General features: G+C 39.4%; 6 protein-coding genes across 19 annotated transcripts in view; 4 read left to right on the top strand and 2 right to left on the bottom strand.

Annotated features, from left to right (window-relative positions):
- The window catches only part of Npc1a (Niemann-Pick type C-1a), a 37,958-nt gene that overhangs the window by 10,677 nt on the left and 10,555 nt on the right, over window positions 1-16,726 (bottom strand). For all 5 annotated transcript variants that reach the window (XM_065300626.1, XM_065300840.1, XM_065300691.1 and 2 more), the window contains exon 3: window positions 4,648-5,155. In XM_065300626.1, the coding sequence (XP_065156698.1) occupies window positions 4,648-4,722 (75 nt within the window). In that variant the 5' untranslated portion in view covers window positions 4,723-5,155. The remainder of the gene's footprint in view (window positions 1-4,647; window positions 5,156-16,726) is intronic.
- On the top strand, window positions 5,547-10,576 carry LOC135803824 (tRNA endonuclease ANKZF1-like). Of its 5 annotated transcripts, XM_065317540.1 has the most exons (6): window positions 5,662-5,680; window positions 5,840-5,924; window positions 7,261-7,375; window positions 8,370-8,715; window positions 8,778-9,410; window positions 9,478-10,576. In XM_065317540.1, the coding sequence occupies exons 4-6, from the start codon at window positions 8,403-8,405 to the stop codon at window positions 10,521-10,523; spliced, it is 1,992 nt and encodes a 663-aa protein (XP_065173612.1). In that variant the 5' UTR covers window positions 5,662-5,680; window positions 5,840-5,924; window positions 7,261-7,375; window positions 8,370-8,402; the 3' UTR covers window positions 10,524-10,576. The 5 variants fall into 5 exon arrangements, with proteins under 5 accessions (XP_065173619.1, XP_065173612.1, XP_065173602.1 ...); XM_065317547.1 differs by lacking the exon at window positions 5,840-5,924 and having other exon boundaries at window positions 5,547-5,680; XM_065317530.1 differs by lacking the exons at window positions 5,662-5,680; window positions 5,840-5,924 and adding an exon at window positions 6,235-6,363.
- On the top strand, window positions 7,434-8,022 carry LOC135793591 (ADP-ribosylation factor-like protein 6-interacting protein 6). Its single transcript, XM_065304606.1, has 3 exons — window positions 7,434-7,536; window positions 7,610-7,844; window positions 7,911-8,022. The coding sequence occupies exons 1-3, from the start codon at window positions 7,434-7,436 to the stop codon at window positions 8,020-8,022; spliced, it is 450 nt and encodes a 149-aa protein (XP_065160678.1).
- Window positions 10,751-12,648, top strand: LOC135803854 (SET domain-containing protein SmydA-8-like). Its single transcript, XM_065317570.1, has 3 exons — window positions 10,751-11,097; window positions 11,155-11,368; window positions 11,425-12,648. Exons 1-3 carry the CDS (start codon window positions 10,971-10,973, stop codon window positions 12,575-12,577), a joined length of 1,494 nt encoding a protein of 497 aa, XP_065173642.1. The 5' UTR covers window positions 10,751-10,970; the 3' UTR covers window positions 12,578-12,648.
- LOC135793580 (uncharacterized) lies at window positions 12,926-13,970 on the top strand. The gene is made up of 3 exons (XM_065304596.1): window positions 12,926-13,079; window positions 13,149-13,771; window positions 13,824-13,970. The coding sequence occupies exons 1-3, from the start codon at window positions 12,926-12,928 to the stop codon at window positions 13,968-13,970; spliced, it is 924 nt and encodes a 307-aa protein (XP_065160668.1).
- On the bottom strand, window positions 13,971-15,479 carry Fer2 (48 related 2). Of its 6 annotated transcripts, none has more exons than XM_065302081.1 (5): window positions 15,144-15,479; window positions 14,938-15,080; window positions 14,718-14,868; window positions 14,240-14,451; window positions 13,971-14,167 (listed from the first exon to the last, which is right to left on the bottom strand). In XM_065302081.1, exons 1-5 carry the CDS (start codon window positions 15,194-15,196, stop codon window positions 14,061-14,063), a joined length of 666 nt encoding a protein of 221 aa, XP_065158153.1. In that variant the 5' UTR covers window positions 15,197-15,479; the 3' UTR covers window positions 13,971-14,060. The 6 variants fall into 6 exon arrangements, with proteins under 6 accessions (XP_065158153.1, XP_065158235.1, XP_065157876.1 ...); XM_065302163.1 differs by having other exon boundaries at window positions 14,739-14,868; XM_065301804.1 differs by having other exon boundaries at window positions 13,971-14,451.

Genomic DNA, 16,726 nt, shown 5'->3' with positions numbered 1-16,726 from the left:
AAGTCGACTATTGTTTCACAATCGTCACGATTGCGATTGCGTGTACGTCCATGAGAAGCAGAGTTCGCACTGCCATTAAGCAAGCAATAAATGATTACTTTAAATAATAATCATATAAGAAAACAGAGGCATGCGTTGCTGGCAACCCTGAGAAAGTGTCACCCAGTGACTGACATCACGCCAACGCACACAACTTTGTAGCATTGACTCGAAAATCGAATCAAATCAAAGTTCATTACTGGCCGTTAAAGGTTCGAACACGTTTGCCCCGATAACTCAACACTCGTCGTCATCGATCCACCGCAAGTTACCAGCGTATCAACGCTGTAAAACAATTGTCAAACCACTTAAAACACGATCGCTACTAGTTTGTAAAACACTCAGTGGATGAAGTTAAGTATTCCTCGAGTTATCGAGTTTCTGAGCGCATTTATAAGTTATTAGTGGCGCTGGCCGACACAACGTAAGCAAACGCGAACACAAAGGTTAAATTGATGTTAATTGATTTTGATTTCGGTCCCATCGGAGCGTTTCACATGTGCCCACGAATCATGCAACGCTTTTAGTCGCCAGCCGGAATGTGAGAAACGCAATTAAAAACGACACGATTGTCGTGTACACCTAAACAACCCTTTTAAAACTAATGAACGTATTTAATAAAATCAAGGTGAAGTCATCAACTAAAGTCCGAAACATTTTACTCGGATTGAGTTCAATGTTATGTACCTATGTACTGCACACGCTGCGAGAGGAAAAAGTTGAACGTGTGTGATTTTGGAGGTTCGCCGGCAACCTCGCGCGTCGCCGTGAGTCAATGCAATTTCGTTTTTTTATCGCCGGCGAGTTTTGCAACCTGCAATTGCAGTGGCAGACAAACGATGCAGCTGTGCAATTACACCCGTAGGCGCGTGGATTGCGTGCTGTATAAAATTTGCGGTGCGTATTGGCCGCATGTGAGCAAGTTAGCAGTTTGTCAAAACAACTTGTAACGTCGCATTAATTTTCATGCTGATGCTAATGTGTTGCGTCGTTGAGCGTTTCGCAACGACCTTGTGGTCAGCGCAGAGCTACAACATGACCAAGTCAAAAACATTTACGAGCACGTAAAGAATACTCGGGTTCAACCCTCGAAGAGTGAATCATTTGATGAATGAATCGATTGTGTGGACACATGAGTCAGTAGTTGCCATGTATGAAAGTAAAACTGCTTCTGTTTTAACACATCTAGCAACAAAAAAATATAATTTAAAATTTGACAACCTAGGAAGTGAAGTGAATAAAATTAAAAATTTCCAGAAGTATGCTACTCATTTCCAATAAAATTCTAATAAAATTGTGTCATACAGGTTTGAAAATTATGGAATTCGCTTTATAGTCGCCTATAAAACCTTTTTTGCGACGTTCGTAATGTGTTATTCCAGCCAACACGGAAAAAAAGTTGATATAAAATGACTATCACCTAATCTGATAGAAAAAAAAACTAGTTATACCAAACAAATTCAACCGACGACGACAAAATCAAGTTATAAGCCCGGCGATACGATGATTTCGATGTAATGCAGCCAAAAAAACCTTCTGCACACGAGCTAATTTGATTAGACATCAACTAAACAGAGTAAATATGATTAAAGCAGATGAAAGCTGAGCGAATCATAAAATAACTGCGCAATAAAAGTGTCGAGGATGCAATTAATAGAAGCATTAGTTAATCGTCCCAAAATTAAATGTACTAGCTGAATATTATGTCTAATTTTAGAGCCAAACTCGCTGACGTTGGATGCAGCTAGTCTAAATATTATTTGTTTCGCAGTTTTACACTGACGTAAAAAATGCATATTTTATGCAGTCGCAGCTGACGCGAAACGTGATATCCATATTTCTGCAAATTGATTGCATTACACATAGAATTGGAAGAGCGCACGTGAATTGTAAACCAGAATAGTGGAGTATTACAACCGCGACGATAATGCAATAAGGAAAGTATCTAAGAGACGTAACGACTAGAAAGCCTAAAAATACAAGTAAATACACTGTAAAAATGTTGATGTTATGCGGCGACGCCAAAACGCCGAGAAAAACGAAGTTCAAACACGAAAGCGAAGCCAAACAAATCGGTAACAAGGATTTACGCCGAGCTTTTTTCGAATTAGAGCTGTGGAGGGAGCATTCGACAGACAGGAGACCGCAAGACGCAGGCGACACGAGACAAAACTCATTTAATAATTCATATGTGGGTCAAAAGAATCCCCAGAGGGAGCGAACTCATAAAACTGCTGTGCAAGCGGATAGGGGAATACATATTGTGCTAGAAAAACTAGAAGTAGTCTTCATTTCATAAATTTCAAGTTGTTTTCGAGTCCTACTTGAAACGCAAACACGGTCGCAATGACGTACATGTATATTTCTCATGATTTGCATTACATCCTGATAGCGTTTCCATAAAATTGAACGCAAACAATGTACGCCTATGACTAATTGAAACTTTAAACAGCAAATAGTACGGAGATAGGGCAGCTTGCGATGTAAACAATTATATCAAGCGACAACAAGTTCAAGCGTCGATTTCGACTGAGATCGATGGAATTGAACGCGAGTTGAAGCAGGCGCGAATTATGCATGCGGACGTCAGAATCTGTAAGTGTACCAAAACACATTCGAGTAAGTGCTGTGTGTTCATGAACATGAGTTAGTTTGTTGGTTCGGTGGGCGCCAAGCCGAACTATTATTAATGCGCCGTTCGGGAGCTATTTCGAAGTCAAGGACTGGCCAATGCGTTATCACGTCTATAAATGTCTAATGTGCATCGAACGGCGTACGAATTCGATCGCACTTGCACCACCGGAAGTGTGAATAACCGGAATGATAGAAATACCCACATACGCAGTCATAAAAAGGAAACGTTAAGAGATGTTTCGCTGTGTTTGGCTGAAAATCCTACGATTCAGATAAAATTCCGTTATTGTAGAAGATAAGCTATCAAAGCAAACAAAAACACAGTTCTGTGAAATTGAATAATTTCGACACCTCCATCATCTAGGCTGTCATCGCTAGCAAACAAACATCGAACACGACACCGTGGAGAAAATACCATAGAAGAGAAAAAAGACAGGACGAATTTTCATAATTAAACGATTTCTTTTCATGCCATGTGCCGCTACTAATAAATTGATAACAGAAAAACGATGACAAAGCTAAATCATGTATGTATGGTACCCACACAAAAAAGTACAAAGTTTTAGATCATATATTCGATGATAAAATGCTAGAATATTGCTTATCGTTAATGATACTGTCGTAAAAAATACTGCGCCAAATTGTAGTGATAAAAATGTGCGCAAAACAACGAAAACATGAATAAATTTGTTGATATCCTCGATACACCAACATAATGAGCTAGTATTTAGTGCGTTTTTTGTCGTTGTTGTGCACTTTTGGTAAATTGAGTAATTACTCCTTGAAGCTCACGAAATAAAGTTCGGTTTAAATGCCAGAATACTTCGGGTAACTGGAACAAGCGAACAGGTAAACGACCGCACGAAACTACAAACGAATTTAACCAAATTCTCCCAAGTTAATTCTGTTTCTGGAAAAAACGCTAAAGAAATTATCAGTGCGTCATAAAATACGTGTTTGTGGTTGAAATATAAGGTATTAGCATATCACAATCAATATAAATCATCGAACTTCCGTAACAATAGTTCTATTACTGGTTTGATTTCGTTGTAATGCACCAAAAAAACCAAACAAAACAAAATTATCTATGATACATTGTGGCAACAGATTTTATCTATTCGCTGTGGCAGAATTATCTATAAACAATCTGCGAAATTCTAATCGACCTATATTTGTTATTTTTGAGGACAAATGACGCTGAACATAATTATTAATGATGATATGCCAGGAAAAGTGAGGAAGCAGTGATTTCAATTGCTCAAAACGCAAATGTTGGCTTATATAATGAAAAATTCAAGAAAATAATGTGCCATTCGCACACTGACACAAGTAAACATCAGAATAATTAATTGACAAGTTAAAAATAGCAATATTTGCACATTTGAGACTATTTATCGTTAAAATATAGCTCAAAACTGTGAAACTACGTTTAACATTTTAGTATGGATCTTCAATCATGTGTAAATTGTTATAAACAATAATCTATGATCCACAAAACATTCTCGGATGAAGCTCTGTCATTGATTTCGCGAATGCTATTCCACGCAATATTTGTTTACGTTCACTGCTCGAAATATTCACGGCCCACATGAGTTTGCGAGTGCCGAGTAAAAATAGGCTATTTTCGTGTTTTATTTCACGGGTCGAGGAATCAGCCCGTTTTTTGTTCTTGAAATGCACATTCGCACATCACTGTAATGCCCTGCTGCATTAATAGCACGCGTGTATTTAATAAAAACAAAAACTTTCTACACACGCCAACCTCGATTCGCTGCACAATCAGCAAACACGACTCCAATTCACAGCGTTTAATCAGAATCAAACCCGTAGGTCGTAAGAATTGCGAGGAATATCATATGATCGTGCAAAAACGAAAGAAACATGGCGGCGCGCGTTGACATCAACGACATTTTGCAAGTGCGAATAACTCGCTGTTGTAGTTTAATAATTCAAGATTTATAAGAATGGACTTACCTCTGAGAACAAGCACAAGACGCCGACGACCAGCAGCAGCGGCCTCGAAGCAACGGCGTTCCCAGGGCGCGCCATCGCGAACGCTACGCCCGTTTGCGTTATTCGTCTGTTCGGAGAAAACTCGACAGCGCGGCCACACACTTTCCACGCACGTCGTTAATGTTCGTCGAGATTTGCCCACTGCACGAAGGGGTTACAGGCGTGTTGCGTTGATGCAAATGCGGCGAGAAATTGGTCTGACATCCGTCATAACCGACGGAATGCCATAGCGCGCACACGGAGAACGGATCACACCTGCGCTCCACAACTGAACGCGCTCGGCCTTAGCAAAACAGCGCAAGCGATCGAACAGCGACAGCCAGCGAACGACGCAAGAGTGGGCAGTGGGGATTGCGGGGACCAAGGTCGACTCAATCCGCCGCTGCATTCGGCAGAAACGGAATCCCAGAGACATCGATTCACAGTGTGGTGGTGTACATTTGGTTGTATAAGTATCATAAAACGATGCCTGCAACTGAAAATTTTATAATCAATTATTTAAAAATATAACTGCTTAAAGATGTAGAACAGTCATAAACACATTGTAAAAACTAAAATGTAAGAATCATAACTGTCGTTTGTTGATTGACGTAACATAAACAAAATATTCGCATTATTTTTTGTTTCATGATACATTTTAAATATCCGGCTGGTAAATTAACTTTATTACTGGAAATTCAATGTAATAAATTTGGCCTGAATGTTGATATCTGCTTATTTTCTAACACTGTGTCAAATAAATTTTATTTAATGTGGATATGTGCATCGCATCGCCATCTATGAAATCATTTTAGAACTACGCTTGAAACTGTTTTTGAAATTATTTTTTTTTGATCAGAGCAAACCATGATTGCTTTTGTTTCAAATATTATAACAAAGTTTGTTAAACAACATACATTAGTATCATTTTTGACTCGACACTTCGCCGGCACGAAATATTCATCCTGTCCATAGAAAATCCACAGTGACCATCGCAGCTCTGCAGTAAATCAGTGTAAGTGTCTTTTAACTTTTTGCACGATACAAATTTGCAGTAATTAAAAATTTTTGCATGTTTACGTTTTGATGACGTATGAATAAATTTCAAAATCTAGATTGCTCTGACTTTTGTTTTTTTGTCAAATAACATAACATTCCAATCATTTTTGGTCAGTAACATCGCCGGAACGAAAATGTGTTTTATTCATTAAAGAATCAACATAAAAAGAGTAAACACCACGGAATTGGAGCAAATCAGAGTAAGTGCTCATTTATCTGTTATCTTTACTGCATAATTCAAACGCACTGCAATTAATTTTCGCCAGTATTCAAGCCTCATATACAATACACATATAACCAGTCAATCAAATTTGACATTTTTCTTTGTAAATTCCTTGTAAAATCAGTAAAAGATATTAATAAGATTTGATTTTTTAATTTTGACACATCAATATTTTTCAATTGCGCTTTTTTTTGTTTTCTATCATTCCACAGCAATCTCCAAATTTACAAACATTCAACAATGCACTTTGAAACTATTTTAGATCCAAGCAGGCCATGATTGCTTTTGTTTCAAGCATAATAACAGCGTTTCTGTCAAATAACATACATTAGTATCATTTTCGATCCGTAACATCGTCGGCACTAAAATTCATCGAAATCACGGAAATATTGAGCAAAAATTTGCAAGAAAATAGTGTAAGTGTCTTTCAAAATACCACGCATCAACCCCTTTGTATTCAGGTATAATCGCACACTCACAAACGCATAAAATGAACATAATATTAAATACATAAGCCAATTTCTGCAAAATTTTTCATATACGCGCGATGACTTAATACTGGTTAATACAACTACTCACTCTAAGAAAAAAAATACAGAAATATCAATCGGGAAGAGATATTTCTTCATTTTTACGTTTTGACACGATCATTTATATAAATTACATATTCTTTCGTTGTTTTTTGTCATTACCCAGTAACTTACCCATTTTTGTTCTAATGTCAAACATCATTCTTTCAAATCATTTTTGGTCAGTAACATCGTCGGTGCAAAAACGCACACATAAAACAACAAGAAAAGAATCCGAAATCATCACTAATTTCCAGGAAAACAATATAAGTGTGTATCTACTTATCACATATCATTTACATCGATATCAGACATTATTACCCCATCCACACTTAATGAAATCGCACACAAAATGAAAAAAAGTCTAGTAATTCTTGCGCAATTCTCTATATTTGTGCGCCGAATCAGTAGAATTACACAATTCAACTAAGGAAATACGTGATATTAATCAGCAAACGCTCATTTTTATATTTTGACAGATGACTTTTTTTCATTTGTTCATTGATTGATTTTGTTAGTTATTACACAGTAATACATCAAAATTGGCGAAAGTTGTGCAATATTGCTGCTTCAACGTATGCAACCTTTTATACACTAATCGAAAGTTTAACATATGCTACACTTCTGCAGGTATAAACTATAACTAATACATAATAATAATTAAACATTTTATATTGAAAATGAATTCATTCATCCCTACTAAATATATTCGCCTAATGTTTTGTTTTTAATATATTCCCTCAGGCAGCCATTTTGCCCCATTACGTCAAACAGGAAGACGTCAAACATCGTATGCTTTTTGTGGCATTCCAAGTCGAACTTTTCCTGGCTCATTCCGTCGCCGGCGCGAAATTTTAAGGTAAGCCTCGCAATTACCTTTCTTTAAAAAAAATCGCCTAATTACGCCACGCATCACAATGTCATCACCACCGCGCGTTTTTCTAACCGAAAAACGTTGGGCGCTCTACGGCATTGCCGTTTCGTGTAGTGTTATCGTTGCAAAACTTCTGCACACATACGGTAAGTGTTCACATAACACTTCTATAACTCTCTGAGATGCATACTTTCATGTGTATCTGATGAATTTCTCCAGGAAACACTCTATGGCACCAGGTCATTGAGACAAAGCTGACACAAGTTGACCAATTGGCTGATGATGGTCAGCTTATGTTCAAGCATGTCTATCGCAACAGTGTGAAATACAGCAGCTACTGGCTGCCAGTTGTCTGTGGCTTGCTGACAACCTACCTCACCTGGGTGACTGTCTACTTGGACTCAGATGTACCTGGTGTACATCCACCATCACCACTTTCACCACAAAAATTCAAGTATAAATCAAACTATTTCTGGATATTCACTCAGAGATATTTTAATTAATTAAATTCATATTTTAGGAAAGCCTCTGGACATGCATTCCACCTGAGTTATATCTTTGCATTGCTCATAGGTGGAATGGTCACATATTACATGTATGCATCTGGCATGCATATAGAATTCTCAACCTAGGATTAAATTAATCTAGGTTACTGACATATATTTTATATTAAGGAGATTTTATGAAAGAGTGACTAATTTATTGTGTCTAGTTTTAAGTGGCCAGTATTGCACAACATTGCTATACTGTTTTCATTCATATTATTAAGTAAATGATGATAATAACTAGTATATATGATAAAAAAAAAACTGTATATAGGAATGAAAAATTTGGCATTTGTACTAAATTTTTGAAATAAATATTTTTGACTAACCGAAATTTTCGATTATTATTAATATTGAGCGTGCGCGGATATAAAAGCATGTAATAATGGAGGGGTAGAGTATAAAACAGCGAGTAATTTCCGATTTTGTTTCAGTGTAAAGTGTTCAATCTCCTATAACCATCCGCCATGGATGTGGGCAAGGTGTTCGACAAAGTTTTCCAAGAGCTAGCAGAGTCCGACCCACGCATTGTGGAATACCTCGAGGACGCATCATGCAATGAAAACTTAATTACTGATGTGCGCAATCCAGTTGAAGATGCAGTGGCCAGCGGCAGTGGTACCCAACGGACACAGTGCAGTTGCTCCATATGCAAAGTTCAGTTTGAAAGCATCGAGAAACAACGCAATCACTACAAATTGGACTGGCATCGGTACAACCTTCATAGGAACATTAACGGACAATCGCCAGTAACCGAAACCGAGTTCGAAGAGAAAGAAGGTGGTTTCACTCATAATACAAAAAGTGTTGCAGATATTTATTTTGTTTGTTTATATCCATAGAGGTATCTAGCATTTCCGGGTCTGAATCGGAGGAATCTATACAAGAACGCAAGTCGTCGACGTATTTGCTTCAAAATCAGGGTCGCGTGTATGTAACTTGCAATAAGGGTCAGGCCATCCTCATGTACCGATGTCTGCTGGCGGATAAAAAGCGGGACATCGATTTGAGACAATCTTTGGTTAGTTTAAAGAATACCAAGTGGTGTGTTCTGATGTTAGGTGGCGGGCATTTTGCCGGGGCGATATTTGATGGTAGTGTGCCGATTTTACACAAGACTATCCACTGTTATACTGTGCGTGCAGGACAAGGTGGTTCACAAAGCGCCAGAGACAATAAAGGTGGCTCTTCGGCGCCGAAGAGCGCTGGTGCATCATTACGCAGGTACAACGAGCAAGCCATGATACAGCACGTTACTGAGATTCTGGACGCGTGGAAAGACGAGCTGGCAAAATGCGCAATTATTCCATTCCGTGCACCTGGTCCATTTAATAAAAGCGTATTATTCGGCGGGAAGAATCCTATCTTAAAAAGAAGCGATGAGAGACTCAGAGTCATTCCTTTCCCTACAAGACGTGCTACATTCAAAGAAGTCAAACGCGTGCACGATCTGTTGTCAGGCATTACGATTTATGGTAAGTCAGGAAAACAATTAATATGCAAACTTATGATTTTATATTTTGTTGTATCATTCGTATTCAGAATCCATTGAAGCCATTCCCACTGAAACTGAAGCTGCCAATGAAAAGGTCGTGAATAGACGTAACAGATCCAAAAGTCGATCGATTAACCGCGCTAAATCTCGTGAAGGTACGGAGCGTCCTTTACCTTGCCCGATGGATGCAGATCCAGTGCATCTGGAAGGCCCACCGCAAGAGTCTCAACGCAAAGCGTTACCGGATGATGAGGCTGATATATATGAGTCAATGGAAGCCCTCAATCTAGCAAACACCTTGGAAGATTTTGGCGACTCCGCGTTGTCTTTCACAAATACACGTGTAACTAAGAAAAATAAAACACCATCCAAAACGCGTTTAGATCACCAAGCGAGGATAGCGGAGGATAAAGCGCGCCAACGTCTTGAAAACGATATGCGTGCTTCATTCAAGCAAATCATGACGATTAACAACGATACCGCGTTTGAGAACTTCCTGCTACAACAACCAGAAATTATAGCAATGAAAATAAACCACTCTGGTAGCACACCCTTACATCTTTGCGCGGAGGCTAAAAAGACACGCTTTGTGGAAATTTTATTAGAACACGGTGCTGATGTGTGCGCGAAAAACTCGGCAAATAAAACGCCTTATACCATGACCCAAGACAGTGCAACCAGAGAAGTCTTTAAAAATTTTGCGAAAGAGAATCCGAGTATGTTTAACTACGCGAAAGCCCAGATACCGCTGGTGAAGACATTGTCTGACGAACAGATCGAAGCGAAACGACAGAAAATGCGTGAGTTGAAACGCGCGAAACGCGAACGAAATAAGGACAACAAACGTGTCCGATTAGCGGAGCAGGGCGAACAGGACGAGCGGGAGAGATTCGCGATGTTGTCCGATCGGGAGAAGCGTGCCCTAGCTGCTGAGCGGCGAATTCTGGATGCAAAAGGGCACGTGATTTCAAGATGCTTCTATTGCGGCTGCGACATGAGCGGAAAGGTACCCTTCGAGTACTCCTCAAACCGTTTTTGTAGCATCGATTGTCTGAAAGAGCATCGCAGTCTTAGCCCGGTTGTATTAAGCTAAAGAACGATGAACACTTTTACGAAATCACCAATAAAGCAATCAGTAAACCCACATTTTCTAACGCCTTTCTCTATTTTTTTGTTATTTGTGTCTATCGTATGTGAACTAGAAATTTTCTCGAAGGTCTCCGGGTGCATAAAAATGCTGGCGATCAAAGTGGCTTCGAGCATCTTCTCGAATTATCGAAATGTTTCTGCTGTATATTTAGACAACGCATCGGCTATTTTTAACGCAATCGGCAGTGGAACGCGCCGACGGACGTTATAAAACGGCCAGCACCACGAATTACAAACATTTCTAATCCTAACTGATTCAAGACAACCGACACCGCTTTTTGAAGGTTTGTTTCACTCCAGTTCGAACTGGATTGCTCCAAAAATAGTGTAATAAGTATTCATAAATAGTGCGGGAGAAATTTGAGACGCTCGTCGACAAAACGTTGTAATTATGCCGGAAAATTGCCTCCAAGTTTTAAAGAACGACAAAGTGGGGCGGTACGCTACTGCGTCAAAGGACCTACAAGCTGGCGATGTTGTTTTTGAGGAGGAACCATTCGCATATGGTCCAAAATCAGGTAAATTAAAGACAAGCGAGTAAAAAAACATCGGAGAATAATGAAATTTTCTATTAGGGCATCCGCCAATGTGCCTGGGATGTTACCTCCCGGTGGATTGCAGCTATCTCTGTAGCAAATGCAGTTGGCCTGTGTGCAACGCCCAGTGCCAAGAAAATGCAACACATGCAAACAACGAATGCAAAGTTTTCGCTGAATCCGGTGCTAAGTTTCAGACAATGGCGGATCCCACCGATATTTGCTTACAGTTTGAATGTATCACCCCTTTAAGGTAATTATATCAATCCATAATGCTAATAAACACACTTTAAACATAAAAAATTTCAGAGTATTATTGGCAATGGAAGCAAACAAACAACGTTGGGATAGTGAAGTAGCCTGTATGCAATCACACTGTGAAATTCGCAAATCGAAACCAATCTGGGCGTTCAATCAGAACAACGTGGTGGAATATCTTCGTGGTCCTTGCAAACTGACCCGTTTCTCTGAAGAGTTAATACACAGAGTTTGTGGAATCTTGGACGTCAACTCTTTTGAAGCGCATCCTTCTACGGGCGGTTATTCCATTCGCTGTTTATACCCGAATCTTGCAATACTCTCTCATAACTGCGTGGCCAATACAACACATACAATTTTTCAAGATCTGAAAGTTCAGTGCCGTACAAGTGTGCCGCTAAAAAAAGACCAAGAGTTGTATTCTAGCTACGCATACACCATCCTTCCCACACTGGTCCGACGCGCTTATCTGGAAGAATCAAAATACTTCCTCTGCGATTGCTTGCGATGCAAAGACGCTACTGAACTTGGCACTCATCTAGGTACTCTAAAATGTTCCAAATGCGACAATGGCGTGTTAATCTCCACGGAGCCGTTGAATTTCGAAGCGGAATGGAAGTGCACCCACTGTGACTTCCGTACCAAAGCGACAGCAGTCAGAAGGGTATATGAAGCTATCCAAATGGAGTTGGATAATGTGGATGCGAACGTCGAAGAGCCAGCTGAAGCAATCGAAGCAAGAGAAACACTCTATCGGAAATACAGAAGTGTGATGCATCCGCGAAATGCTTACCATACAATGCTGAGGCTATCTTTAGCACAAATGTATGGAAAACTAGACGGATACATCATCGAAGACCTGCCGGATTTACTTCTTGAAAGAAAAGTTGAGCTATGCATGCAGATCTTAGAGAATTTAGATGTTATTGAACCGGGATATACACGAACAAGAGGTTTAATCTTGTATGAACTGCACGCGCCGCTAATTCTCATCGCGAAGAATTTATACAAAAACGCAGTGATTACAAAGGAAGAACTCAAACGGAAATTAAACGAAGCAGCTGAGAAATTAGAAGAAGCCGTGAAGATACTCTGCCTGGAACCTGAGTATACCCAGGAGGGAATGTTGGGTAGAAATGCAAAACCTGCTCTGGAACGAATCAAAGAAAGTTTTTTCGATGAGATTTTAAACGCTGATTTGTAGAAATGTTTCTTTTCAATAGTATTATGTATGTTATGATTTCTGATTGAATAAAAGATTTTATCGCAGTACAATCCAATTGATTACTGATTGCTTGCAGTAACAGATTGAAAAAATTAATTATTCATGCATGATACACAAAGAGCATTCGATTTTCATTTCAATTATATTTAGTACAATCAGTTTGTAGCTCTGATTGTAGCAACAGTGCACAAAATGATAGCTAACAAGAAGATACTAAGAATTTATCAAAGTGTTTTTATATCTTTTGCAATTTTTTATATTATTTTGTATATTTTTGTGAGATTCACACCAATTGAACGTGAAAATAGTATTTTGAATGAGAATAACATGAAAGGCACTATTCACAAAACAATCATGATATTTCTTGGTATTATGGATATCCCGCTGATGATTACTATAATATGGACTGGGTTTTCATTAATGGTTTATCGACACGAGAGTTTAACTGATACTTTCAAAAACGCGAAATTTTCAAAGACAAGTAAAAATATTCTACGGATATTTACAGGATGCGGTATCAATTTTTTGCTTTTCTATGTAATTCTTAAAGTCCTGAATGCTAAACCTTATTTAAAGGACTCCACAGCGATTTTTAACTTTTCCTGTGAAGTTACTCTGTATGCAATAACATTATCCATATTCAACCTGACGAGTTTCCTATGGTCAGCCTGTGTTCTACAACAGATGGAAAACATGACACGGCTGATTGCACGCCTGAAGGTAACACGTTTCTCGCGCTTCTTTCTCGTCGAAGATTTCCACTACAATCTGCGCAAGTTGAATCGGAACGAGCGAGTGACAAGCGCGTCGATGCGGAAATGCGCGCTGGAATACGCCGAGCTATTGCAAAAAGGCAAACGAATCAATCACGTTTTTGCATTCTACGTGCTGATTACCATACCGATACTGTCCCTGCAAATGATCTGCTGGACATTCGCCGTGTGTCTGTGGATTCAGCGCGAGGACAATGATCAAACAGCGGCGGAAAACGCTGTGATTGATGAAATTTATATTTTAATACTGTTGGATTTGTTTTATTTCACGGGACTAGTTGAGATTATACTGCCCTGTACCTTGGTGGATGATACAAACGATGATTTCACACAGAATTTGAACAAATTTGAAGAATTCGTGAAAGAAAACCGAGGATATTGCCAAGATGTATCACACAATGTAAAATGTAAAGAGTTATCATGTTTATTTGATTATATTTTATGATTTTTAGGAAATTTCTTCACTGATCCTACACAATTTTCACCAGAAGTTAGAATTCAACGCATTGGGGATGTTCAAAATAGACGGGAGTTTGCTGTATGGACTTTTTGGATCAATAACCACCACGTTAATTATTCTTATTCAATTCGAAATTTAATTTATCCATAAGTTCACGGCATTATTGCACCATTAAATTATTAAATTATGTCGATGTTTATCTGTACATATTTACACATTAGGATGATTTCTAGTGAAGATTGTCTGAAGAAAGCGCTAGGGAAGTGAGCGCGCTGCGTCGATTCGGGTTCACGCCCAGATTTTCCCAATTGATCCACGATAGACGCGCAGTCAAATCTGTTTGCCACAAATCACCACCAAATACGATTATGTTACGATTGAGTATAATTCGGCGAATGAAATTTTTACCACTTGTATTCCAGTTGGCACGCTCAGCCTTGATTTCACCACGTAGACACCTTTCAACGTAAGTGAGAGGATCACAATCAGCCGTGAGGACCTCGCGAAGGAGTGCTATGTATGCAATGGCGAGGCGAAGAGTGTCGATTTTGCTGAGGCGTTTCTCGTACGGGAATGTCGGTACATGCATTCGTAATTCGTCGAAAGCCGAGTTTATGCTGCTGCACAATCACCACTCGAAATTAGCATCACAAAGTTCACCACAGGATGAGAAACCAAACAGTACAAAAACCAACAATACAAATATTATCCAAAAATCATCCCACACAAATATAAATATGAAAAAAAATCGACAACGCTAAGCTAGATAATCTAATAATTGATGAAAAAAATCAAATAAACATCGAAAAATTTCAGAGGAAGCGAAAAAACCAAGCGAAACTCAAAAAGTAAAAACATTAAAGTGAAAGTCTTGTTTAAAGAGTACCCGGTGGGTCCTATAGCAGACCTCAGCATGCGTTTCCTCTCGCGGATGTTGGCGGCATGACGTTGGACACGATACGGTGAGGTGGAATAGTAATCGCCGCCATTACCGCCGCCGCCGCCCGTCAAAGACGAGCCGCCGACTTGATGCGGTTCTACATTGACACAACACAAATCATTTTCATTTTGAAATTTAGTAATTTAGTAAAAAAAAAGCGAAATACCATTCGAATGATGCATATTTGACAAATAGTGATGTTGCAGTGAGTTTGTGCTGCTAGAAGCACGAGATGCAAACGCACAACTTGGTAATTCGGATAATTCTTCTTCGGAGAGGTCATCCTGGGCGTTGTATCCATATTGAAGACTATAAACCACGTAAACCACAACAATTTTTATTTAAAAAGAAGAAAATTAAAGATAAACCTACTTTATTGGCGGAGATGACGAAGAATCAGGAAGTTGCGAATTGTGACGACTCATTTTTAACTTTTTTTACTATCACGTTAATATTAATATGATTACGAAGATTCAATTACGACGACCAAACAGGAAATGATTTGATAAGACCCCGGGGATTTGGCTTTATATGCGCGCCCACGACCAGAGATGAAAAAGTCGGCAGGAGGATGCAGCACGCAGGACCAAACTCGAATTGATCCTGGTGTACAATAGCAAGGGGAGGGTTCATACCGTGTGCAGTAACCAATCGGCTAGGGGTTGCCAGAAGCGTATGTGCTCATTGGTCGACTCCAGAGGGAGTCTGGAGTAGTAGTACAAAGAAAGTGCGGGATGAGTTAATGGATTTTGCAGAATAGGTGGGTTTGCAACTGACAGGACATCAAATGCAGACGCCACGAGTGGAAAAACTCCGAAACGTGAAAATCAGCCGAAAACACAGCGGGGGCCGAGAGAAAGTCAATATTTTCCAGACGTTGACAATGACAATGACTATGATTACGAGAAGAAATCTATTGAATATTTATATAATTTTATTATTATTATTAGCTATTGCTAAAATTATTGCTGACTTATTTAAAATATAACAGATCTGTTGGATAATGCGTCAGTTATACGCGCAGATAGTTGTTGAAATTGTCTCTGAGCCTGTGCGTGACGGGCACGTGTTCGAACGCCCGCCACTTACACATGTCAAACACGATTTGCAAACCACCCCGGCGGCCCCGGAAAGGACGCGCGGTTTGGGCGGTGATTTGTCGCCGAGGTCCTGTAGTTAAGCGCCGCGGCACGCGGCATGTGAGAAAGCCGGCGTATGCCGCGCGTCGTCGCGGCCTTGCGTTTGTTCCGGCCACCCTAATTTCCACAGCATCATACACCCCAATAAGCCGGGGCGGGCGTAGCGGAAAGGGATGCCCGGGGGCAATTGTTTGGAAGCGAATTATACCTTATTGCGCGGCACCGAACAGCGTGAGATTTGTATCCAAACATTCGAGTATGGATTTTTGATCGGCAATTATGCAAATGGAAATAATATGAATAATTATAAATAATTAAGTCATAAATATTTAAAAATTATTCAATTTCAAATCAATAATGATTAAATTTAAACAAATTTTTTGCTTTAAATTAGAATAATTGTGAAAAACTTCTGAATTTTCACTTAAAATAAATTTTCTCAAATTTCACGAATAAATCCGATAAACAATCCCATAAAAATCTTTTTCTTTTCTATAAATATAATTCGGTATATGTTTGTTTATATTGTTGGTACCCATGCAGTCTGTTTGTAATTGATTTGTCACGGTCACTGCAACCACTTCATAGTATCAGCGCCGGTCCCATTGCGCCACTCGCGCAAAGCAAATAACCACATAAATACCCACAACTTTGCACTCGAGCACCCATCGCGGAAATGTTCACATGGGGGCGACCGGCGGATGCTACATCGCAAACACACGAATACAATAAATCACGGCCGAACCACGGCGAGTTAATCAAGTGTGTGATACGAGATCACGCGGTGCGCACCCCATAGCTGGGGTACCCCGAAAG

Source organism: Atheta coriaria, unplaced genomic scaffold (assembly GCF_025399875.1).
Source record: "Atheta coriaria isolate IRGN ID8LTWV9N9 unplaced genomic scaffold, Caltech_Dcor_3.1 hic_scaffold_1_pilon, whole genome shotgun sequence".
Lineage (NCBI taxonomy): Eukaryota > Metazoa > Arthropoda > Insecta > Coleoptera > Staphylinidae > Dalotia > Dalotia coriaria.
The sequence above is the reverse complement of the archived record's forward strand: the minus strand, read 5'-3'. Positions and strand labels throughout refer to the sequence as shown.

What these genes read in the sequence shown, in the direction of transcription:
- LOC135793591 (XM_065304606.1), top strand. Translation starts at nt 7,434, where the DNA reads ATGTCATCACCACCGCGCGTTTTTCTAACCGAAAAACGTTGGGCGCTC. An exon ending in AAAACTTCTGCACACATACG is followed by an intron (nt 7,537 to 7,609) that starts GTAAGTGTTCAC and finishes GAATTTCTCCAG; the next exon opens with GAAACACTCTATGGCACCAG. An exon ending in CTTTCACCACAAAAATTCAA is followed by an intron (nt 7,845 to 7,910) that starts GTATAAATCAAA and finishes TTCATATTTTAG; the next exon opens with GAAAGCCTCTGGACATGCAT.
- LOC135803824 (XM_065317547.1), top strand. Translation starts at nt 8,403, where the DNA reads ATGGATGTGGGCAAGGTGTTCGACAAAGTTTTCCAAGAGCTAGCAGAG. An exon ending in CGAGTTCGAAGAGAAAGAAG is followed by an intron (nt 8,716 to 8,777) that starts GTGGTTTCACTC and finishes TTATATCCATAG; the next exon opens with AGGTATCTAGCATTTCCGGG. An exon ending in GTCAGGCATTACGATTTATG is followed by an intron (nt 9,411 to 9,477) that starts GTAAGTCAGGAA and finishes ATTCGTATTCAG; the next exon opens with AATCCATTGAAGCCATTCCC.
- LOC135793580 (XM_065304596.1), top strand. Translation starts at nt 12,926, where the DNA reads ATGAAAGGCACTATTCACAAAACAATCATGATATTTCTTGGTATTATG. An exon ending in CGCGAAATTTTCAAAGACAA is followed by an intron (nt 13,080 to 13,148) that starts GTAAAAATATTC and finishes TAATTCTTAAAG; the next exon opens with TCCTGAATGCTAAACCTTAT. An exon ending in GCCAAGATGTATCACACAAT is followed by an intron (nt 13,772 to 13,823) that starts GTAAAATGTAAA and finishes TATGATTTTTAG; the next exon opens with GAAATTTCTTCACTGATCCT.
- Fer2 (XM_065301804.1), bottom strand. Translation starts at nt 15,196, where the DNA reads ATGAGTCGTCACAATTCGCAACTTCCTGATTCTTCGTCATCTCCGCCA. An exon ending in TCGTCATCTCCGCCAATAAA is followed by an intron (nt 15,081 to 15,143) that starts GTAGGTTTATCT and finishes CGTGGTTTATAG; the next exon opens with TCTTCAATATGGATACAACG. An exon ending in AAATATGCATCATTCGAATG is followed by an intron (nt 14,869 to 14,937) that starts GTATTTCGCTTT and finishes GTGTCAATGTAG; the next exon opens with AACCGCATCAAGTCGGCGGC.
- LOC135803854 (XM_065317570.1), top strand. Translation starts at nt 10,971, where the DNA reads ATGCCGGAAAATTGCCTCCAAGTTTTAAAGAACGACAAAGTGGGGCGG. An exon ending in CGCATATGGTCCAAAATCAG is followed by an intron (nt 11,098 to 11,154) that starts GTAAATTAAAGA and finishes ATTTTCTATTAG; the next exon opens with GGCATCCGCCAATGTGCCTG. An exon ending in GAATGTATCACCCCTTTAAG is followed by an intron (nt 11,369 to 11,424) that starts GTAATTATATCA and finishes AAAAAATTTCAG; the next exon opens with AGTATTATTGGCAATGGAAG.